The sequence below is a fragment of the Hetaerina americana genome, unplaced genomic scaffold (genome assembly GCF_022747635.1).
Source record: "Hetaerina americana unplaced genomic scaffold, ioHetAmer1.1.p SCAF_38, whole genome shotgun sequence".
NCBI classification, from domain to species: domain Eukaryota; kingdom Metazoa; phylum Arthropoda; class Insecta; order Odonata; family Calopterygidae; genus Hetaerina; species Hetaerina americana.
Window position 1 is genome coordinate 710,973 of NW_027286963.1, and position 25,321 is coordinate 736,293.

At 41.7% G+C, this 25,321-nt stretch overlaps 2 protein-coding genes across 2 annotated transcripts in view; both read left to right on the forward strand.

Moving 5' to 3' along the window:
• The first annotated feature begins 897 nt into the window (after positions 1-897).
• LOC139691549 (neurofilament heavy polypeptide-like) lies at positions 898-3,335 on the forward strand. Its single transcript, XM_071589422.1, has 2 exons — positions 898-3,258; positions 3,308-3,335. Exons 1-2 carry the CDS (start codon positions 1,025-1,027, stop codon positions 3,333-3,335), a joined length of 2,262 nt encoding a protein of 753 aa, XP_071445523.1. The 5' UTR covers positions 898-1,024.
• LOC139691595 (sodium- and chloride-dependent glycine transporter 1-like) overlaps positions 3,223-25,321 on the forward strand; it is a 290,983-nt gene continuing 268,884 nt past the window's right edge. The window contains exon 1 of the mRNA XM_071589491.1: positions 3,223-4,873. Within this exon, the coding sequence (XP_071445592.1) occupies positions 3,335-4,873 (1,539 nt within the window). The 5' untranslated portion in view covers positions 3,223-3,334. The remainder of the gene's footprint in view (positions 4,874-25,321) is intronic.

A 25,321-nucleotide genomic window follows, 5' to 3' on the forward strand; every position in this document is an offset into this window, starting at 1 on the left:
AAGTAAGAAACAGCCTCCAAAATCCCCCTCTCACCCCATTTCCACCCTCCCAGACCCCTTCTCTCTCTCAACCCCCCCTCCCTCCACCAACACACATCCTCACACCCCCTATTGGTGCTCCACTTTCGCAGACGCCCTTGTTTGGAAACTGCTGCAAGGGAGGGGGGGAAGGGGAGGAGGATTTTAAAGAGGGGGAGGGTGGTGTGGGGTGAGATAAGGTGAGGTGGGGGGAAGCGATTAAGAGACCGCGCTAAGAGAAGGAAGCAAGGAGTTGGGTGGGGAAGGAGGTTGCAAAGAGGCCCCACTCCTTCTTTCCGTGTGTGCCGTGCTCTTGAGTGCGCTGTGGAGGAAAAAGAGGGACAAGAAGAGAAGAGCGCCCCCACTCCCACGAGGGAGACACGACGAGAAGGGTTGGTGGAGTAGGAAGGGGAAGAAAAGATCCACCAGTGATTCCCCCGTTCAATCCGCCAAGAGAGGAAATTCACATCCGTCAGCACATTTACCCTACGGATATAACCGTGAACACACCAGAAAACTCCATACCAACATAAAGAAGGTATATAAATATATATATTTCCGACTCCTTTCTCCCAATCGCGAAGGAAGTGCATTCCCTACAATAAAAGGGGTTGGAAAAGGGTGTGTGTGGGGAGAGAGGGGGTGGTAAGTGGATAGGTACCGGGGGAAAAAAAGACAGACGAGGGTGGGGAAAGAGGGTATTGGTAGCGGAAAAGGAAGAGGGGCAGTAGGGTGGTGAGAGATTGAGGGGGTCGGGGGCGGAAGGGGTGGGGGAGGGGTGGGGAATGGGGCAGTCGACGCGCCGCTGAACAAGGGTCCACTGGAGAGGGTCGAAGGTCAAGGCCGTGGGGGAGGAGGTGAAGCCCGCGGCCCGGGGCCGGGGTCCGCTGGAAGGGGAGGAACGGCGGATGCCGTTGGCTCGGGGGGTCCGCCCGGGGCGGCCGGAAGGTCGGCGCCCGGAGAGGTGACGACCGATCGCGGTGGTGGTGGTGTCGCTCCCGGGAGAATGAGCGGGGAGGGAGTCGCTGGTGTGCGGCGGGGAGAGGAGGCGGCGGTCGCCGGGATCGCCACCCAGGAGACTACCCGTCCAAAGGGAACTCCATCTCCAGCAGTGGCGGGTCCGTTGGGGTCTTCCGCAGGGATAACACCGACATCCGCCGGCTCGCCGAAGAGCGCACCCAGCTCTCTTACCCAGCCGACGTCGTCTTCGTCTGCACCGGCGGTCAAGACGAAAGTGGAGCAGCGGCAACAGGAGAAGCCCACCGCAAAAAAATCAACTACCGTCGAGTCCAGAGAGGACAAAGCGGCAGGGAGAGGAAAAGAAGATGTGAGCAGTAAGACTGAAACGACCGGAGATGATCGGAAAGCTAAAGAAACGACAAGCGATGCAAAGCCTACGTCCCGGAAGGTTCCAGACAATACCAAAAAGAAGTCCCCTGGTGAAAAATCAGTTCCCTCGAAGGTCCCCGAAACGATTTCTGGACCGTCGGCTCGGAAGTTGAAAGATGGGGGGGCCGGAGATCAAGCCTCCGGCGGAGCATCTCAGACGGCTCAAGAACCTTCCAAGAGGAAGTCTCCGACTGTTGAGAAATCGATGTCCTCCAAGTCAGTTTCACCCTCTGCCACCGCAGATCAGAAGTTGAAGGACGGGGGAACGAAGGATTTGGCGGGTGCTGCAGTGAAGAAGGCTCAGGACACGTCTAAGAGGAAATCCCCGACTGTAGAAAAGAAGGTTGACCCCAAAGTGGAAGTGTCTACTGGAACACTGAATCGGAAGGCGAAGGTTTCGGAAAAAAATGGTGCTATCGTTTCTCCTGCACAGAAGGCTCAAGAGACCGCGAAGAGAAAATCATCTCCGCCTGAAGAGAAATCAGCTTCCTCGACGACAGAAACGGATCGCAAGGTGAAGGTTGGGGTAGGTGGCGGTGGGGAGCTATCCAGTGAGGCGTCACCCAAACCTGAGCAGTCGAGCCAGAAGAAACCCCCAGAAGATACTAAACCCACCACCATGAACTCGAAAAATGCTCAAGAGGCCTCGAGGAGGAAATCGCCGATTGGCGAAAAGTCGATTCCCTCCTCGAAGTTAGACCAGGTCCCTCCCGGGAGAAAGGTCAAAGAGACGGAAAAGAAAGAAACCGGGGCTTTCCCGACGGCGAAAGCTCAGAACCAGACAGAGAAGATAAAATCGCCCGACATTGAAAAACCTATTTCCTCCAAGTCGATAGCGATACAAGAGAATTCTGGTCGGAAGACGGTGGACTCGGGGGTCAAAGAATCAGCCGTGATACTTCCCAAGAAAACTGAAGGAGTTTCGACCAAAAGCAAGTCTCCAGAGGTCGAGAAACCAGTAGTGTCAAAACCAGAGGGGACCGCCGCGAAGCATAGGGACGAGGGCGTCAAAGATTTGGCCGGTCCAAAATCTAAGACAGATGAGGATCACTCAAAAAAGTCTCCAATCGCAGGTAAAGCAACCTCTCCCAAAGACCAGAGACCCGGGTCGGGGATCATTGATCAGCCCGAAAAATCCTCTCCCACTGCGCTGCGGACGGAGGCCAAGGCCGATACGACGACACCGTCGATTGGAAAGGTCTCTCCTATAGAGCCGGCAAAAGTGGTTGCCGTGCAAGAAAGACCTAAGAGCAAGTCGGAGACGAAGGATGTTGGGATGAAAAAGCCTCCGTCCACCACTTCTCAACCACTGAAGTCGGAGGATGTTCCAGCGAAAATAAAGACGCCGCCGACGGAAAAAACTGCCGTTTCGATTTCGGTCGAGCTCCCTTCCAAACAAACATCACCATCAAAATCGGACGTAGCTGAAACAAAGGAAAAGCAGATCAAACCTATATCTCAGGTCTCGCAGGATTCAACAAGGCCTGAGGTAGGTGGTGTGGTTGCCAGGGACAAGAAGGTAAAGAGCCCCGGGGATACGGAGAAGGCTCCAGTCATCCCTTCAATACCTGCCGGAGTATCATCAGGTGGCGTTTCACTACAGCGAGATGATGCCCAGAAAGTTAAACCGATGGACCCAAAGAAATCTGAGTCTGTAGTTGACAAAGGAGAGCATTCTGAGTCGAAGGATGCGAAACTCCACAAGCAGAAATCAGGCGAGGTCAAACTCACGAGCGCTCTAAAAGGAAACGAAGTTGTACCCAGCACGACGGAGCATCGCCAGAAACTTCCAAACGGGAGCGAGAGACTGGATCAGAAGGCAAAGTCCCAAGGAAACTTATCCAGGGAAAGGCAACTGAACAATGGTAAGAAAGCAGCATCTTCTCCGACTGACCCCAAGAAGGGAAAGAACGAAGCGGAGGCGGTGATGGCGAAAGAATCGGTGCGGCCCTCCATCGAAGCAGTTGCCCAGAAAGATAATGGGGAACAGGCCAAGACCTCGCCGACATCGTCCACCCGGGTGGAGGCCTTCCCACCCTCCGTGACATCGAACGGGACGACCTCTTCCAGAACGCCCACGGAACACAAGACCATCGTACAGAAACTCCAGGAGGCCAGACAGGAGGCCATCCTCGTGAGGGGCGGAGATCGGGGCCGGGACCTGAGACAGCAATACTCCAAGTCCGAGATGGTCCTCCCGGCAGCCACCCACACTATTCCAGTCGTCAGCAGTGACCAGGGAGACAAACAGGTGACCAGCAGCCCGAATATCAAAGTACAGACTCCCACAACGCACGCACAAGTGGTGGCGCCCCCTGCCGGACCTGGTGTCCAGACGACGGCCGGCAGACCCTCGCCGAAGGATCTCTCCAAGTCGGAAGCCGTCCTGCCTGCCGCGGAGAGGGCAAAGGAGAAGCAACGGACTAGCAGTCCAAATTTGACCGCCCACGTGGTGGCAGTCAGCAACGGTAAGGGGGCCGGATCTTCGGAGGTATTGCCTCGAAACGGAGCCCCAGTCCGGAGCGGAACCTCAGAAGGGGGACCCGGAAGGGAACCGTCCAGTCGCAAGGGTTCAATCATCTCTGACACGACGGCCGAAAGCAATGTCGTACCCTGCGGCGCTAGCAGGGCCAGGAGCGCCACATGGAGTCAGGCCCAGGCACGTCCAGTGCGCAGGAGTGGGGACGACCCCGAGGACGATTCTTCCACGGCGCCGGTGTCGGCGGCGTCGGAGGACCCTGAGTGGGACAAGAGGTGGAGCAGCGCCGGGAGTGACCTGCTTGCCCACAAGGGCGGGGTCGCGAAGGGCAGACTGGGGGAGGTCGCCGCTTTCGGAAAGGAGTGGCGCTCGGAGTGGGGCAGCGAGACGGCTTGGCGCGGTGGGGTCGTCGCTCCCGCCGGCGGAAGGGTATGGGAGTCGGAGGCGGGACTCTTGGGTAGACCACAGAAGAACCTACCACCAGGAAGACTTGATCTCGGAGTCCCTGGCCCCCTCGCCCGCAAGGAGCTGGTGTCCCCAAGCAGCAGTAGCACGGCATCCAAGGGCTCGGGGATCGAGAAAATCAGCGAGGCCTCGAGCAGTTACCACTCGGCGACCTCCAGCACCCACGGTCAGCAGAGGCGTGACAGCCAGAAGGTCAAGTCTGAGGAGGATGCGGTTGTGCATGTTGAAGTAGCCCCGGAGGAGGTCATTCCGGACATTGGGGACAAGGTGAAGCTCATTGAGGGTGGCGGAAGTGGAGGTAACGGAGGGGTGATCGAGTGTCAGGTGGAGAGGAAGAAATCTGGTAGTGGTAAACGACGAGGAGGAGGTCACCATGGGAACGCGGGTGGGGTGGAGAATATTGGTGCGGACCTGGATAGGGTTCTTCAGGAGGAAGAGGAGGCCGCGGCGGCAGCTGTAGCGAGCAGAATGGAGCCGTTGGTCGGCCCTGCGGAACAAAGGGCTTTCATCGACATTTGGGACGTGAGTAAACTACACCCCACTACCGAAAAGATAAATTTCTTCTTTCGGTTAAATATTTTTTATATTAACGGTTTAAAAAATCTTTCCCCCTGAGCCTGCAGTAAAACCCGAATCCATTTTAAATTTAAACTTAAATTCATTTTCCAAGTATTTTTGTCCAGCGGTAATTACTAAACTATACCCTTTACTATTTGTGCCATCGTATTCAACGGAGATTTTTATTTATCAATCTTGATACAACCATCATCATACATTGAAAGGAAATGCAAGCATATGAAAAATAAGGAACAGCCATAAAAGCGTTCTGTTAATCGACTTAAGACCATACAAATGTTAAATAATTGGGAATTTATCGAAGATTTTTTCATTGTAACAAAAGTATTGGGGTAAATTACGATATATGTATATATGTGTATATGCAATATATATACGGTCACGGTAGTCCAGGTGGTAGACACTGGGCAACTGCAGCTCCACACAAGCTATGTGATTTTTCGGGTACCAGATCTTACTCGGAAGCCATAACCGGCGTAGGGAAAGGAACTGGCCCCCCCTTCCCCGATGTGTGAATATTCACACACCGTCGGCCTTTGTACTGGGTGAACTCTACCATCACCTACCAAACCGACCCTCGGGTTGATTACTGAGTTTATGGATTGCGTATGTATATATATATATATATATATATATATATATATATATATATATATATATATACATATATATATATAAATATAAATATATATATACATATATATATATATATATATAATACACAGTAACACATAATATAGAAACACAAAAAAAGAGAACACTCACACGTATTTTCTTGATATTTCGACGGAAACAATCCGTCTTCCTCTGAAGATATAGAAGTAATGACAGTCATTACTTCTATATCTTCAGAGGAAGACGGATTGTTTCCGTCGAAATATCAAGAAAATACGTGTGAGTGTTCTCTTTTTTTGTGTTTCTATATTATGTGTTACTGTGTATTGTACTATTCGGCACTTCCGTGTTACGTCTATGAAAGCATATATATATATATATATATATATATATATATATATATATATATATATATATAAATTCGAAAAATCACTTGTCTCCAGCGAGATTTGACCCAGCTGTCTCGAATTGCGGATTGCTGCTTCAGTCAGATGAGCAATTAACTTATCGATTAAAATTTGAATGGAACATTTGCAAATTTTTTTTTCGACAATAGATATAAACTCTAAGAAAACGCGTGTAAATTACACAACTTGTCCAATTCTCCTTATACCACGGTTCAGAATCCACGAAATACATAGGTGACTGCTTTTGGAAAAAATATCGAGGAGGAAACTGAGCTTGAACTTCAACTTGACTGGGAGAATGATATCTTTTTTACGCATGAATTCTCGTGTCATTACATTTTACGTGAAATCTCTCGCTCATATGATTTGCGTGAGCACGGCGGGGCATTTTGACCTTATCAAAGTTATTGTTATCTCAATGCTTCCTTGTAGTGATTGCTTCCGTCCTTTATGCTCTTTCCTTGTTATTATAATTTTCTGTTTTTTGCATATATTTTTATTCCCTTTCCGAGCTATTAGGAGTTTTTTTTTAGATGTGCCATTAGAGTATCGTGGTATTCAGAGAAAAGCGACTGGTGGCTGCATAAAACGAAAGCTCATTAAGACCGCCAGACTTTGGCAGATGGCACACGATGAAAAATTTATTTTTTTCCCCACACGCTTTGAAATATTCGTAATACATAAAGTTTCATTCTTGTTTTTCATTCGGCTTAAGGTTTTCGAATATTTTTTTTAGTTACCTTTTTCCGAAACGCTTTGTCTAAAATAGCGTTTGAAACGTATTCATGTCGATGAAAAAAAAGGAAGAACGATCCGCCCGATGGTCTAATAGATACATTTCAAACGAACGATTCACCGCATCGTAGTTTTGAGATGTTTAATTAACCTTATATATAATTCATCCCTTTGGAAGTTGTTCTTTTTTCACACAAAGCGCACGATATTAAAACTCATGGTATAATTTTTGGGCTTTTATGTGGTTGAACGAGAAGGAAAAAAAATTAATTTTACGTCTCGGTAAATCATCTGCGAGTATGAGAAAACCACAGGAGTTTTCTAAAAAGTAGGAAATTAAACACCAGAACACAACTATATATTCCTTTCATTTCGTCCTGATCGCTTGGAGGTGTATCTTTCTTTTTAAAACCGTTGTTATTGGATTCAGTTGAGAAAATAGTCTTCAGTCTACTATTTATTTCTTTTAATGTTTCGTATTCTGTGACAAAGTCGTTCCTAGCTGTTCATACAAGTAGCCATATTTGTTCACGTAAAATGCAAAAAAGGTGAGGATAACAAAGGGCAAATCTTAAAAAAGTGTGTTCAGATCATATAAAGAAAAGGCTTTTATGAAGAAATGAAAGTTTCCATTTGAAAATAAACCTTAATCAAAATTCCAAGGTCTCTTTCAGCAATTAACAACCAATAAAACGTTTAAGATGGCCAGAATAAAAAACGAAATAAAAATTTAAAATATTTTCTCAAAATTGATTGTAAAAGCAAGAGTATATTATCAATTAATGACCACGTAAACGTATTAGCGTATTATTATTATTAAATAAGAAAGAGTAACTGGTTAAGACACTGTTATGTTTTGAAGAAGGGAATGAAACGAAAATTTAGATAAAGGAAATCTTGAATTGTTCTCAAATTATAGAAGAGTTCCAGAAGGAAGGGTGGCTACTTAAGATAAAAACCATTAACTTGGACAAAATACAGGACTTTAAAAATGGAAGCTTTATTAAAATATATATTGAAAAACGTGGGGAATCCATAAAATCAGTTAAATTTGCGGAATTACAAAATTCATAGCTACCTTTACAAGATGATACAATCAATGCTTAGCGCATATGAAATTCAGTACAACAGATATGGATGAGAGTCAATGTAAATAATACAGAATTTAAGAGGTTTTCGAGAAGGTGGAAGACTTAAGTTAAGATTTATAAGGGATGGCACGTAGCTAGAAACAGGGGGAAGAGTTTGCCTATCTTGGAAGTGCTCTGAACCAAATAGTCGAAGCGGCAAGAACGTACAAGGGAGGATTGCGTTAAGGAAAGACGCCTTTGCAAGGAGAAGAGAAGACAGTTTCCTTTTCTACATGGAGTATTTTTATTACGAGTACGACCTAGGTTTTGTTACAGCGTAATATCTTCAGGTAAAATTAGAATCTAAGATTAGATTGGATTAGATTAGAATCGAATACTTTAATTTTAACTGAAGATGTTACGCTGTGACGAAACCTAGGTCGTAATAAAAATACTCACTTTGGAAAAGAAGCGTCTTCTTTCATCGTGAAGGATCTCAAACGTTGCGAAACTTGAAACTGTGTTATTTAAGGAAGAAGGAATGATGATATGGACGTTGATTAGGAATGTTAAGAAAATATAAGTGAAAATTTTAATGCGGTGTTTATTTTTTTTACGGTTCAGAAACTTGGTCGTTGAAGAAAGGTATTGATAAAAGGGACGTTGGTGAAGGATGCTAAGAAAATATGAGTACAAATTTTTATGTGGTGTTTATTTTTTCTCGGTTCAAAAACTTGGTCGTTGATGAAAGATTATAGGCCTGAAATGGAGATGTGGATGTGGAGATAAGGATGGAAAAGGTAAAAAAGGGCAAAAAGAAAAATAAAAGAGTAAGTGCTAGGCTAGGTGAAAGGGGAGAAGAGAGGACTTTTGGGAGAAATCCAAGGCTGAGAAAGGGAAGACGGAATTTCTCCGATTTTCCGTAAAATCTTAATTAATATCAAATTAATTATTGCAACTATCTTTTACAACATCTACGCACACACACACATACATATATATATATATATATATATATATATATATATATATATATATATATACCACCCAAATGTATATATATATTTATATATATACCACGAATTTATATATATATACTATATATATATATATATATATATATATATATATATATATACCCGTATCATGTGTGTAGGTGGCGGTAGCCCAGGGGGTAGAGCGTTGGACTCCTGATCGGAGAAGCCCGGGTTCGATTCCCGGGCAAGGCACTATCCTCAAGGCAAGCTCCACCCAAGCTATGTGATTTTTAGGGTACCAGAACTTCCTGGGAAACAATAACCGGCACGGGGAAAGGAACTGGCCCCCCTACCCTGGTGGGTGAATTTCACACGTCGTCGGGCTTAGTACTGGGTGATCTCTACCATCCCTATATATATGTATATAAGTATATACTGTATACCATAAACACGGCAATCTTGTATCTTTGTTAGGTCGAAAACTTTTCAGGCCACCCAAGTTTATATATATAAACGTGGGTGTGTTTTACTCTTGTGATCCGTTCGATTCCGCCTTCCCCACCTCTATTGTGTTCGTCCTTTATACGTGTTCCTATCCCTTTTCCTTATATATGTTTCTGTATATATGAGTATTTATTCGCCGTTTGGCAGGATTTCGTGTTTGAATGTGTATTTGGCCAATGTGGCTCATCTCTTTCTTATGGCTATGCGTGCCACGAAACGCACTGTTCTTTTCCTGTATGATGTTGTATGAATTCTAACCACTGTCCTTTCCTCTTGTGTATTGTCTATTTCTCCTTTGGTGGGTGAAACAGCCCCCTGACGCCATCTCTTGGCTAAAGAATCGGGGCGCTTGGCGAAATATAAGACCCACGGATCTCAGGGTAAATTACATATCCTCGATAGCTCAAGTGGTTAAGAGCATCCGCCCGGCAAGTGGAAAGATCCGGTGTTCGAGTCCCGGTTGAGGAGATATTTTTACTCTTGTGATCCGTTCGATTCCGCCTTCCCCACCTCTATTGTGTTCGTCCTTTATACGTGTTCCTATCCCTTTTCCTTATATATGTTTCTGTATATATGAGTATATATATATATATATATATATATATAAACGTGGGTGTATATATATATATCTATATACATATATACGTGGGTGGCCTGAACATTTTTCGACCTAACAAAGATACAAAACATTTTTTCTGAATTTTTCTGAAATTTTCGAGGCCGGAAACTTTTCAGACCACCCTCGTATAAAAACAACATGCACGTTGAAACACGAAAACACGCAAAATGGCAAACACACATATATTGTACCGAATAAGTCGTCCATCTTTGATGCATACTTATTTTATTGGATGGGATAATTATCTGAAAATATTATATCCAATGAATCAAACAGAAATTCGGCACTTATTTGGAGCACAAACTGATGACCCACGGGTCATCGCTTCAACCATCATAGGAGCCTCTTGACAGTGGTTAACGAGATGGTATGAAAATAACAAAATGGATATGTTAGGAAAAAAACTAATGTCGTATTGATTACTCGCTCATGGTTCTACGGGGATATGTCTTTGATATGGGAGATACAATGGCAATACTTTAACAGATCTATGCTCCATGAGTCATTGTGACCATTTCCGAAAGATCATATACTATTTTGCTGATGAATTTAACTTAGTAAATGAAAAACATGACGATGATGCAATTTGGATATGAAACAAGTGACATATAGTAATGTCGAGCAATGAAAAGGAATGGGATGTATCCATTCTTTTCAAAGTCGCTCGTTACGTTTTTAGCGTTTCACGTATGCCACAATGATGAAGATTGGCAATAAAATCGATTGATCACGTGATTGGAGGAAGGGGGAGCCGATATATCATACAAATGATGGATTGCATATCAATTTTTCCCCCTTATTGAAGTTTTCCCTGAGGCAGTGACATTCTTTCTCAATTCTCCATTCGAATATTTGTCTCCGGATAAATCTTTAGGATCATCTCTCAGTAATTAAAATGGAAAACATTGTATTCGATTATAATTCCATTGGAAAATATTAACTTTTGAAGAAGATTTTGCCCTTCTTCTTGATGTATCGCATCTCTCTGTTTGTGTATTCTCTTAGGACTATGTTAGAAAGCATTCTTGAGATAAGGAAGAGAGAGAGAGAGATATAGCGATAGGGATAGGGAGGCATGCAGGTCACGCGAGGCTGGACTAGGCCAATGATTTGTCCGAGTTAAGGGAGATGGTGTACCGGAAATCCGGAACCAACTAGGCTTGTTTTTTTAAATAGAAATTAAAAACTTCTGCTCTTTCGTGTTCACCTGGTTGAAAAAAACACACTGTTCGTCTCAAAATGAATTCGTCTTCGAGGTACTTGGAAATGAAACATGGCGTACGTGATATCGTTTCGGACTTGACGGCGTGAAGAGAACATGGAAGACAAAACACATCTCATGTTTGTTTGGTAGATATGATATTAAAAATTAATTTTTATTAATATTTACAGCAATATTTATTAATTATGACAATGATGGACGATATTGTCTCTAGATTTTGATAAGAAATTCGTGAAATTCGATCGTTCTCATGGCACATTGAGAGTCTACGCACTCACCGTTTATAAGAAGTGTTTATTTGTTTGGGAACAAAGCAGCATACGTTTTTGTAAACATTGATTGGTAAATTATGTTTAATATGGATGTTTTTTAAGTTAATTCTAATAAAATATGCTTACTTGTATTCTTATTCAATGATAATGCATTTATAGCGTTTCTCCAGAAGCTAATTACGAACAAATCGGCTTTATTTTAAAGTGAAAAACACTTGAATAATTTCCGAAAAAATCTCAACACCAAAAACTAAAACATATCTTCAACATTAGTTGAGAAAAAAAAATCCAATACTTTTGCCAAAACTAAAGTCTTTCAAACACTTCTGTATATTAGTTTCCTTTCCATCAAAAACTAAAAGGTATTTCTTTGTATATCGAAAGATATTTTTTTCTGAATATAAAAATTATTATTATTAAAAGGTAATCTATCGGTTAAGGTAGGTTTTTGGATGGTTACAACAACCAAATTAATATTTTGACTCCTTACAAAACAAAGCACAATCCAGCATCCTACTCTAAATCAGGTCCCTCTTCATCTCTGAGTACTTTCTTCCCCCCTTCATCCCGTCCAACATCCCTATCCTGTTCCTTTCCTTTCCTCGTCTGCCTAAGATTCTCCCCTCAATTACAGTCTTCAACATCACGCTGCCGGTCAATACGCCCCTTCATCCATTTTTCCTACCTCCTTAGGATTTCTCTCAACAAACCCTTCTCCTCACCCATCATTATACCTAGTACTTCCTCATTTGTTTTCTTCTCTGTCCATTTCACCTTCTCCATTCTTCTCCATACCCACATTTCAAAAGCCTCCAATCTACGTCTATTCCACCGCTTCAATGACCACGTTTCCGCACCGTACATAGCTACGCTCCATATCAAAGTTTTTACGAGTCTTTTGTTAATATCCTTACTCAACGTCCCTGTTATCAACTCCCTCCTCCTTGTGAAAGCCTCTTTGCCTAGCGCAATTCTTCTCCTTACGTCCCTACTACTTTGACCGTGTTGGTCCAAAACACTACCGAGATACGTAAACTGTTCTACCTGCTCTAGTTTTTGCCCTCCTATTTTAATGTTAAGCTGGGCCTGTTTCTTTCTAGAAAATCGCATTACCTTTGTTTTTATTTTGCATTTATTAATATTGAATCTCATTGCATATCTATCGCATTGAATTTCCAATTCACTCAGCAACGGTCAAAACCCCTTGGCTGACTGACAAACTAAAGCACGGCCATCAGCAAACCTAACTGATTTTATCGATTCCCTGCCGACTTTCATTCCTACATCCAGTTCTTCCCATGCCTCTTTAATCACTTATAATGATGGACACTAAGGAAATATAACAATATCATAAAAATAAGAGAATAGTGTCAATCATCCTCAATTTTTTTACAAATTGATTATCATCCAGATCTCACAAATTGATCCAGCGTAAGGGAGCGAAGCCATTTAAACTTTAAAAATTAAAAATTAAGAGTTGAAAAAAACATGAAATTAAGAGTTGAGATAAAATATGAAATGGACACTTCGGTGAAACTTTTGCCTTTGCCGTTCATGATCTGCATGAGAATAGTACCGCGCCAATAATACTGAAACCAGTATCGCGTGTTTTATCGTAATTATTTCACGGAGAAGTACCATATCGGGAGATCACAGGTAATAGTATTAGCTTATGGGTTTCTACCCTTCTCCTCCAGCCTATGACCACATGACGTGATATCGCACAGAGGCCGTCCGATACAGCTTAGGTCAACACAACGTCCTGCGATAGACAGAGAGAGATTCGAGCCTTCGGTCTTTGTGCTACCAGGCCAGCGGCACTACGTCCGTATTTATCGACCTGAATACCGGAGTCGGCTCGCGGCAATAATTCAGAGACAATTAGCCCCGAGCCTAGCCTGTAATGGAGTCCCGTAATGGACCATCCCTTGAATATTCAAACGGGAGATTTTTCACTTCTTTTATGTTTCCTCGAATGGGCTTTTCAATTCGTCGGATCACCACTTTGTTGTCTTGTTCAGGCTAATGCAGGTCAACTGCATGGAGAGAGACGAGGTCCTTTATTCAACCTATATTTTTACTTACGCGGAAAAACAAACGAGACCATCCCGTATTTCCTTATTCATTATAATTTCATGCACTATCGATTATCAATAAATACGAAAAAAAACATCTGTATCTGTGTGGTATGGAGGCACCAGGTTTATTATTCATACGTATTCACTTATGCGTAAATATAAAGACATATCTACGGACACGCTATATATACATGGGTGTTCTGAAAATTTTACGACCTAACAAAGATACAAGACACTTTTTCTCAAATTTATATACATATATATATATATATATATACATATATATCGAGGTTGGAAACTTTTCAGCCCACCCTCGTATACTATACATATATATATATATATATATATATATATATATATATATATATATATATATATATATATATATATATATATATATATATATATATAGATGATTTCGTCGAAGTATCACGGAAGTGTTGAATAAAAAACTTGGACAGCAACAAACAATATAAGAACACATAAAAAGAACACTCTCTCGGTATTTCTTGATAATTTTTCATGGAATTTAGTTCCGTCTTCATCGGAAGAAACAGAAGTACTATTGCATATAATAAGTAGCAATTTAAGGGCTGCTTTAAATAGAAGCACACAAACTAATATATATGTATGAATATATATATTATTATTATATATATATATATATATATATACAAAAAAACCAGAAACACAGTAATCAACCCGAGGGTCGGTTTGGTAGGTGATGTTAGAGTTCACCCAGTACTAAGCCCTATACGGCGTGTGACAATTCACACAACAGGGTAGGGGGGCCAGTTCCTTTCCATGTGCCGGTTATGGTTTCCCAGGAAGATCTGGTACCTGACAAATCACATCGATTAGGTGGAGCTGCAGGTGCCCAGAGTGCCTTGCCCGGGAATCGTACCCGGGACCCTCCGGCTGGCAGTCCAGCGCTCCACCCCCTGGACTACCACGACCCATAAATATATATACATATATATGTGTATATGTATGTATGTATGTATATATATATACACACACATATATATGTGTATATGTATGTATGTGTGTATATATATTTATATAAAATAATGGGACGGCACAATAGAACACAAATAAAATAGTAACATTTAAAAGGACACTCACACGGTAAATTGTTTGAGGTTTCGGCCTTCTCCGAGGCCTTCTTCAAGTCTAACTTCAAGAAGGCCTCAGATAAGGCCGAAAGCTCAAACAATTTACCGTGTGAGTGTCCTTTTAAATGTTACTATTTTATTGTGTTCTATTTTGCCGTCCAAATATTTTACTGCTCGTGTGTGTTTCCGTATAATCGATATATATATATATATATATATATATATATATATATATATATATATATATATATATATATATACATATATGCACATACCTGTATGTATACATTAACTTGTGTGCGTCTATTTTATGTAGCCTTCAAATTGCTACTAACCAAAGGATAGGAAATTCACGACCCTAAGCATCAGAGCCTCTCTCATGTTAAATTGACCTAAACCTGGTTAACATGGTTTCATCTCCAATGCAGGAGCGAATGGGACACCAGAGGTGTTGCGACACCAGCCCCGATGAGGGAAGAGAAAGAGAGAGAGAGGGGAGGGTGGACACTTAAAGGGAAAGAACACCTTTTGTGGTTTTGGGTAGTGGGGTTTTGGGGGAGAGGGAAGAGGGCAACATTGATTGTATTAAAGGTGAAACATTCTGGCTTATTTTGTTATTATATTCGTCATCTCATCGTTTTTTTTTCGATTAGTCTCTGTGGGTTTATTCCGCCGTTCTGAACCTTCCAGTCCGTTGATGATCTGGTGTTAAAAATGGTCCAGCGAAACAATTTATTTCGTAAAAATTTCAATCTAACATCTGACTTCAAAACAAAAATAAAGAAACATTTTTATAACTAGTCCCTTTTTTGTCCAAGAATAGGTAGATTACAAAAGGTTTTTTTGTCAATAAAATGTACTGTGCGAAAAAATTTGTTAATTTTTTTTGACATCTGACATTTTGTTTCTTGGAAATGTTTGATTCTCTATTTTTTTTGACATTTGAAATGACGTTTTCCGTATCGCCGAAGAGATTTCTTTTGTTCGCGAGTCAGTCCCTCGTATTACATTTGAATTCATCCTTCCGTTTCGCAAATAGGCACAAATGTTTACGGCTACTGCATGTTTGTAATACAGAGAAATCTCTCTTAATGGTCCACAGCGATGTGATAAATTTCCGTCGGCCACTTTTCGAGATGCGACGCGTCTGAAAATTCGGAAATCGATCAATATGTAGCGAGCTCTTAAAAACAACTAACGAGAGAAAGGGGAGGGTGGGAAAGCCTTGGAAAAAAACACGTAGTACAAATAATCGTCTATTATCCTTTCTGGTATAACTGAAACAAGGTAAAAAATTTACCATTACTACCCAAGGTTACCATTCAGCACTTTTCGTATGATGAAAACCGACTATTGCTGCGGTAGTTTGTTACCATTACCTACGTAGAGGCTTTTGAATCTTATTGTCAAGGGATCACATAAGCATCCGCATTAAATAAAATACAATAAAGCATGTCGTCATACATATACTTTCATAATTTGGTAGTAAAAACAACTCGAGGCAAACCTTTGAAGAGGGGGGCACCATTATATAGGGTAAAATATAAAACAAATGCCCATTATCTGGGAAAAATAGATTAATTGATTTGCGTTCATGTAAAAATGCTTGTAATTCTTCAAAATACTCTCCATCTGCTTCAATACACATGCGGAGACGTGTCTGCCACGCCTGGAAGGCACCGTAAAACTTCTCGACGGGGATGACTCTCAGGAACGTTGGAACATACTTTTGGCTTTGTTCCACAGTTTCCCAATGTTTTCGGGACTGTAAGCGGGCTGGGGAACAACGGGGGTGGTGCTCCGGGCCAGGAAGTAGGTAACGATGAAGGGCGTGTGGCCGGGGGCATTGTTATGTCCATATCCAACGCTACGCAACGCTCCATCGCGCCGCGTTGCAAAGTGAAAAAACACACTTCACGCGGAGGCACGCCTTTCTTCTCAGACTGCTCGGAGCAAACTTACGACTGGTTGCGTTAGAAGGGCACACCCATTACCACACTTCCCAACCGGTTTTACCGTGCTGCCATGGATAGTCGCGTCGCAATAAAATCATGCACATAACTTTTATATTGGACGATGTAAGTTTAATTTTTTTTATTAAGACCTGGTCGACTGTCATTTGCTTAAGAGTTTAGGAAAGATTAATTCTCCCTTTGAAAACACTCCTTCAAAGAATAAATTCATCCTCCATTTTAGGTGAAATCTAGGAGTCGCGACGTGTCCTTTGTTTAACTCGCTGGCGAAACAACTGACTTGATAATCACTGATATTATCAAATTTTTTCTTGCCGCTGAGATACGCTGAAAAGTCGCGGTATTTTCTGTTGAAACGCATATTTAAACAGTTCGCAGTGAGCAAAATAGGACAACCATAGTCTGCACCTTACAAGTTCAGGATGAGTACTGAGTGTAGGGATGTTTAGACACCAAAATGATGACTCTAACCGAACCCATAGTCATGCTAAGCCGAAACGTTAGTTATTTCCTTGAAAGCCATCGTATTTCCGTAAGGGAAATCATGGCAAGTTAAATGTGAGCGACCTATTCATTTCAACTTTAAAAATCCTAAGTACGAACGGAATTCGTCTACATCCGAATACATCTATGTTCACGAAACACACCGCAAACCACCTCGAGGGAGTGTGGCAGAGGGTGAGAGGGTATCAGCAATGGATGAAATAATATTAGCTTGAAATATTATGAAAGCAGTACTATTATATGTATATATATATATATATAGGTCGGTTTAGTAGGTGATGGTAGAGATCACCCAGTACTAAGCCCTATACGGCGTGTGAAAATTCACACATCAGGGTAGGGGGATCAGTTCCTTTCCCTGTGCCGGTTATGGTTCCCCAGGAAGACCTGGTACCCGAAAAATCACTTTAGCTTGGGTGGAGCCCAGAGTGCTTTACTCGGTAGTAGTAGTAGTTTTGAGGGGAGGCCACCGACAGCTGAGGTCATTTGCGCCATAGGGGATGGATAGGAAAGGATGAAGGGTGGAGAGAAACCCGGCGTCGGCATTAGCCTACTCTTTACGAAAGGCGCCAAGGGGTCCGCAGTTTAACGTCCCATCCGACGGACGGCGTACTCACTCAAAGTGCCCTCCACAAAGCACCTCAAGGAGGGATCGAGAAATATTCAACACCGCCGGGATTTGAACCCGGGCCCTCTGGGTGGGAAGCCAGTGCGCTAGCCCCCGCACCATCTCGATCCCCGCTTTACCCGGGAATCGAACCCGGGACCCTCCGGTCAGCAGTCCAACGCTATACCCCACATATATATATATACACACACATGTATATATATATATATATTTATATATTACTATGTAAAAGAATAAGCGTACGAAATATTGCGATAATAGGTGTGTTTGATTAAAAAAATAAAATTTCCTCTTTAAATAAAAATATATATCGCACGTTAGAAGCCGACCAAAAATCATGTCTATTATTTGGAATACTTAAAATTAATGTTCCGTTTTCGTAAATGATTTTCATATTTATCGCGACTTCTCACTTCATTTCAAAATAACTGTTTAAAGTCCCATTACATTTCTAATGGCTTTAAAGGGAAAATAGCACCTTGGCTAAAATACGTTTCACTTTGCATTTGTTTTTCAGTTTTAAGTCAAAGCGATACATTACATATACTTAAATTTGCCTGTTTTTACATTCTTGCAATGTCGAATAAATAATACCTTCGTGCATGTACAATGCATAATATTTTAATGATTTACATGTACCGAATAAGAAAATTCCTTAATTCACGAGCACTCGAAGCGTCCTTAGCAACGGCGAATCATGTTATAACAACTCGCTGTTTAATCGTATTTCATAATTTATCTTTTATTTATTTAGGTAGTATTTTTAATTAATAACGACACGAACTTACTAATTTCACTTAAATTAAGGATAAATCGTTTACAATATCTTTGATAAAAAGCTTTAATATAAATATTTTAATATACTGCTTGAAATTATTTCATTCTTCCCAAACACACGAAGAGTTCTTAGCAACGATGAAGCAAGTATCAAAATTTGCTCCATACTAATTTTATGGGTATTTCAGTTATTTTATTAATATTATCAATTAATAACGATGTAAAATAATCCTGGTTAAACTTAAATTGCTGTTAAGTATTTCATAATGTAATATAATTTCTATTTTTTTACTTGGAGCCAATAGTAATGAAAGCCTTTCGAAAGGCTATTTACATTTTCAGGAGCTATGAAGTACATACAAGCAAGACGCAAAATATATTTTTATATTCGCCACGGACGCCAGATCTAATGATGTTCCTCCTCCTTCGCTCCGGAGTGCATTTATGAGGAAAATTGGAGTGCTTTGCGCTGGCGTCTATTCCGCGATTGCCATTTTATATGAATGATAGAGAGAGCCGTCTCCGTCAAACGAGACATTATTGAAGGTCATGACATTTACCAGAGAACCAGCCCGTACTCTCAAGGAACTCTAGAAGGTAGATTGTAAAAGTGTGCATTGCGAAGGCCTGGAAAAAACAAGGAATGTCTCATCCTTTTGTCTCTTCTTCCGTAATTCGAGAGAAACTTACAATTTTCAAATTTGCGACGTCTTTTTCAAAAGGTTCGCGAACTTTTCGAATAGCGTACCCCCAGTTCGTTATTTCTTTATAAATCCAGTTGGAGGCATTGTGTTCAGAAAAATTTCCCAAATCACAGTCTTTAACCATTTTTTTCATATCTTGTTTTGTTGATTAGTTACGGCCGCTAACGTGAAAAGGGGTGGAGGGAGGAAAAAATCGGATTCGCGGAAATGAGCTCCTTGAAGGAGCATTTGTTATTCAATGGATTTCTGCGTCAAACTCTACAAAGTCTTCACGAATACTTTTTGAATTGATTTCCATGGCTTGATAATGATGATGTTATGAGGTGTACTATGTGCTATGAATGGTTTATGCGGTTCAAAAAGGGGCCGCAATCAGTGGAAGACTACGAGCGTTCTGGAAGACCATTAACGGTGACTGGTGGCCTTCACTGAACTCCTTGAAGGAGCATTTGTTATTCAATGGAATTATGCGTGAAACTCTACAAATTCTTCACGACAACTTTTTGAATTGATTTCCATGGCTTGATGGTGATGATGTTATGAGGTGTACCGCGTGCTATGAGTGGTTTACGCAGTTTAATAAGGGGCGACAATCACTGGAAGACGACGAGCGTTTCGGAAGACTAATAGTAATATGTTCATTTCTCCTTCACCATTGTTACCGGTGATGAAAAACCCTTGCCAAGTTAGTGTTTCTAGGGAAACGGAAAAATGTTACAATGGGGGCTCGGTGAACATTATAATAAGGATAAAGAAACACAGTTCAAATTAATTTTCTTGAAATATTCAGCAACAGTATTTCTACATCTACATAATATTTCGCGAGGCGCCGAAAGGGCATGTGGCGGGGGGTGTTGGGTCACCACTGGTAAAAGAGACCAAAACTACATAAAAAATCAACACATCCACGCAAAACCTCAACCAGAGTGGCGTATACATTGATGCAAAAACCCATTTAACTTACAAGCATTCAAATGCATATACTATCAACTAACATTTGCATGCACGTTAGAGTGCAGTAAAAATGTATCGAATAAACTTCAAGCTAGAATTCGAAAAGTAAGAAGGCGAACTTCCACTACCACATGGGCATGCAGGATACAATGGTCTCCTCCTCCCAGGACACAAGTAGGGAATGTGACACAACGCTGTAGGTAGCGGGAGGGTCCCCCCCATAGATAGAGACGAGGGATGGAAGGGGAAACTTATAAACAGACAAGGCAAAGCAAGGAATAATGTAAAGAACACTACGTTCTTTAATGGCATTCCGACGAGGTGATGCGGGTATGGTTTTGACAGCATTGAATTTGCGATGTTCGGTCGTGGTGAGACAGCCAGTCTCTTGCTTTGAAATGTGGCTTCTTCAGATTAATGTGGTGTTTTACTAAATCCTCATAGAGTTCTCCATTTAATGTTGTATGTAGTATGTCCTTGCCAGGACATAAAAAAATCATGGATATCGAAATGGTGCGGTGGCTATCGTACTGGCTTCCCATCCAGAGTGCCTGGGTTCAAATCCCGGCTGTGTTGAATATTTTTCAGTAGTATCTCGATCCCTACTTGAGTTGCTTTGTGGAGGGCACTTTGAGTGAGTACACCATCCGTCGGATTGGACGTTAAGCTGCGGACCTCTTGGCGCCTTTCGTTAAGAGTAGGCTAATGCCGACGCCGGGTTTCTCTCCACCCTTCATCCTTTCCTATCCATCGCCTATGGTGCAAATGACCTCAGCTATCGGTCGCCTCTCCTAAATGCTACTGCTAAAAAAAAATCATATCATACCTGCCTACCCTTGAAGGCCGTTCCCTTGTTCTAATCGTAGAACCCTAATTTTCTACACAAAAATGTACATGGTACCCTTCAAGACATCTCTAGGATGTGCGAGCAGGGGATGATTACACATATGTCATACTTTTTTTATTTACAATAAACATGTAAAACAATTTAAGTAACGGAGATAATGTTAACTAGAGATATATTCATTTGAGATTACAAGATTTCTTTCGATCCAAGAAGGTATATAGAAACACAGTAAAATAAAAGCTATATGAAATAATGAAAGCAATACACACTCAGAATTAAGAAAAAAACGATTTTCCCCCGTATAGAGGTCGGTTCCAGTCATCGCAATCCCTTATCTTTAGTGGGAAAAATAACATCTTAAATGAAAGTGTTTTACATTTGACCTGTCTAATTTAAAAACTACAAGCTCACTCCTGCCGTAGTACGATGGGGCTAATATAACCTCCACAACTTCATTTCTACAGAGATATCCTTCCAATTTATGCGAAAGATTTAATCTGTAGTTTAACCTTCGCTTCGTGAGTGATTCCCAACCTAGTTCATGCAATAATCTTGATACGCTTCTCAGTGATGTTAATAGCGCTTTTCAAATAACAACGCTGCACGCGATCTAATTCGGTAACCAATGCGACTTCGTGAGAATCCCATAATACTCGCAGAATAATTCTAAACAAAGCCTAACAAGTGAAATATAGAATTTCTATTTTAGTTCGCAGAAGAAGGTTATGTCTTAGCAATTACTTACATACTACCCTATTCGAGAAGAATTGCTTCGCCTCTTTCACATTCAGAAATAGTTTCATTCAAGCTTGTTTCTTCCTCAGATTGTTCTTAACTAATATGCCCCGTCTTGAGAATATTTTCGACCAAGTTTTTTGTATGCATATATATATATATATATATATATATATATATATACACACACACACATTCAAACACGAAATCCCGCCAAACGGCGAATAAATACTCATATATACAGAAAAAGATATAAGGAAAAGGGATAGGAACACTCATCATAAAGGACGAACACAATAGAGGTAGGGAAGGCGGAATCGAACGGATCACAAGAGTAAAAATATTTTCTTGACCGGGACTCGAACCTCGGTTAAGAGCATCCGCCCGGCAAGTGGAAAGATCCGAGGTTCGGTCAAGGAAATATTTTTACTCTTGTGATCCGTTCGATTCCGCCTTCCCCACCTCTATTGTGTTCGTCCTTTATGTGTGTTCCTATCCCTTTTCCTTATATCTGTTTCTGTATATATGAGTATATATATATATATATATATATATATATATATATATATATATATGTATATATATATAAAATCGAAATAGAACGCTCTTCGTCGACACACAAATACATCAGAAAGCCGTTCTCGGGGAAAGAGAGGAGAGAACATGTGCGGGGGAATGAGGGAAGGAGAGGTAAAAGATGAATTGTAAATGAACAAGGGGGACGGAGGGGAGATATGTAGGTGGCTATTGGATGGATTCAGTGGGCTTTATTCAGCCCAAGAGGTTTACATGATTGGAGCACCCAGATATGCGCCATCTCACGGGTTCTCACCTCTATGCTACTCTCAGATTTGGGAAGGATTTCAATCACCGAAACAGAGAAGCAGTCATCGAAAGGTCGGTCGTGGGAAGCAGTGTGAGTAGGGAGGTTACCAACAATTTTTGAAACAGAAGTGCATTAGATTATCTTTGATCTCATGGTGGATTCACTAAATCAGGTTACCGAGAAATTGCATTTCAGTGGTGCTGAATTCTCTCGGGGAAGCATTACCTGAAAAAATTCCATTATCCGCGGCAATTTATTTAGGGCGTAAATTAACATTGAAATAAAATTTTATCAGATAGTGGATCATGGAATGGCTTTATCGCGAAGGCCTCTTTATAAAAAGGTTTCTATTTTAGATATGCGTGTATATTGGGCGTGATATCTTTTTCATGGTTGCGACATTGACCGAAGGCTTTATGGCGACGCCACCGTCGCGGAGCGGAGACTTGATCTGGCGCGGTGTGGGGGGGGGGGAGGGTGGAGGGGGGGGGGGTGGACCGGGTCCACGTCGTCTCCTCTCCGCGTTGCCATGACGACGCGCCTTCGATTCTATTAACAACGCCTGAGAAATGAAAAGAATGTCCTTTTTCTCCGAGCGTGTCTTTGGATTTTCAACGATGTGGAACGGCGGACAACAACGCCTGATATAATCATTAAAGAGACGCACTTAAATACCATTCACTAGGGTTTCCCTGCACCTTAAAACCAATTCGTTCAATCCTTAGCTAATGTTATTAAGGCTGTGGTAGCGGTGAAGGATATGGTAATTGTTAGATACGAGGGTCATCCGGAAAGTAGTACCCGTTCGTGCCGCATGAAGTGCTGACGACGCGAGTAGCCGCTGGACGAGGTCAGATAGCTTCAGTGGCTTGTCTGCCTTCTCTGAGCCAAGTTGCGTGACGCTAGCATTGCCTGTGTTGTTTCTGTGATTGTTTACAATGTTTAAAAAAATTGAGAACGCCGCCAGTTGTGAAGTGAGGGCAGTGATTAAATTCCTCAATGCAAGAAACGTTCGCCCATGTGATATTCATCGCCAATTAAAGGAGGTGTATGGAGACAATGTAATGGACGAGTCGTCTGTTCGGCGGTGGTGTCGCAACTTCAACATGGGGAGGGGGAACACACACGACGATGAGCGTTCGGAGAGACCGTCTGTCATTACAGACCAATTGGTGAGCTCAGTTGACGAATTCGTGAGGAACGATCGGCGCGTCACAATTGATGACATCTGTGAGCATTTTCCCAATGTTTCTCGAACAATTGTTCATGAAATTGTTAAACACCATCTGCATTATGCAAAAATTTGTGCAAGATGGGTCCCTCGCGTATCTCAATGAGCTGGCGGCGAAGGACTATGCAGCAGGAATACAGAAACTTGTCACACGTTATGACAAATGCCTTAATTTGCTTGGAGATTATGTTGAGAAGTAGTTTAAAGTATCCTCTTTCAAATAAAATTTTTTATGTTTGTTAATATTTACTTTTGTGTCTTTATTTCACGAACGGGTACTACTTTCCGGATGACCCTCGTAGAACAATGTTTCTGCTTATTTTTAAAAGTGTACCACGATGTGATTTTAATTAAAATGATTCTTCAATCGGCTACGTGGCATCAGTTCATATAGGATTCACTGTAACAGTAATGCGAGTTCTATGGAAAAAAATAGATTTTTTGATCGTACTTGTACAGATGCTTAAAATTATACAAAATAAAATTCTTCACGCCTGGAAGCCTCCCTGAAACTCCTCTCTGGAACGTTGTAAAATACTTTTGGATGTTATCCACGGTCGCCCAATGCTTTCCTTCCTGCTTTCTCTTCAGTCGGGGAAACAAAAAAAGTCGCACGGAGCCAAGTCGTGCCTGGAAAGGATCTGGGTGTGGTGCTCCGGGCCAGGAAGTTGGTAACGATGAAGGACGTGTGGATTGGGGTACGTGGCCAGTGCCTGGGTGCTCCATCGTGCCGTGTTACAAAGTCGAAAAACACACTTGACGCAGATGCACGTCTTTCTGCTCAGACTGCTCGGGACAAACTGGCAACCGGCTGCGTAGGAAACGCAGACCCCCACCATATTTCCCAACTGGTTGTACCGCGCTGCCATCGATACTCTTTCCCAATGTCCAAGTTTCGCATCCATATAATTATCCACTCCAAATAAACGTTTTATCTGTTTTCCAATTTCATGTGTTTGTTTCCTAAAATATTCTTTTAATTTTCACATTCCTTCTTCGCCAAGGCTATCCTCCTTTTCACTGCAGATCTGTGGTCTCTTGTAATTACATTCCCATGGTAGCACAACTCTTCCACTTGGCATATCATTCATTCCCCTTTCATTAAATTTAGAGGGGGTTCAGGGAAGACTATTAATCTGAAATTCAAGCTGTTCTGAAGGAGAATAAGAAAGAGGATATCTATGGGAAAGAAAGCTCTTTAGTAGATGAAAGGACTTTAGACAGAAAGTAGAATTAAAATGCAGCTGTCAACCTAAATTCACTTATTTTTTGTGATTAGGGTGTTGCCTAACAGAAGCGAAACATTTTAGACGGTTTAAAATAATGAAGAAATCTACTTTGAAAGTTTAAAACTAAAGTTGTGGAGCTGCTTTTAAGGAATCGGACTTATACATGCTTGTATATTAAGAAATAAGGAAAAATTATGTGAATATGAGATGGAAGAAAACTGAAGAGAGGAAATAAAGGAAGAGAAAGACAACTTGGTTGGTGCATATCGGTAATACGTCGAAATTGCTAACTGAAAGGATTAGTCACGGAGGGGAACAATTGTGGGAAAGTGAGAAATTGGAGGGTGAGGGGGAGGAGAGAGAGGGTTGGAA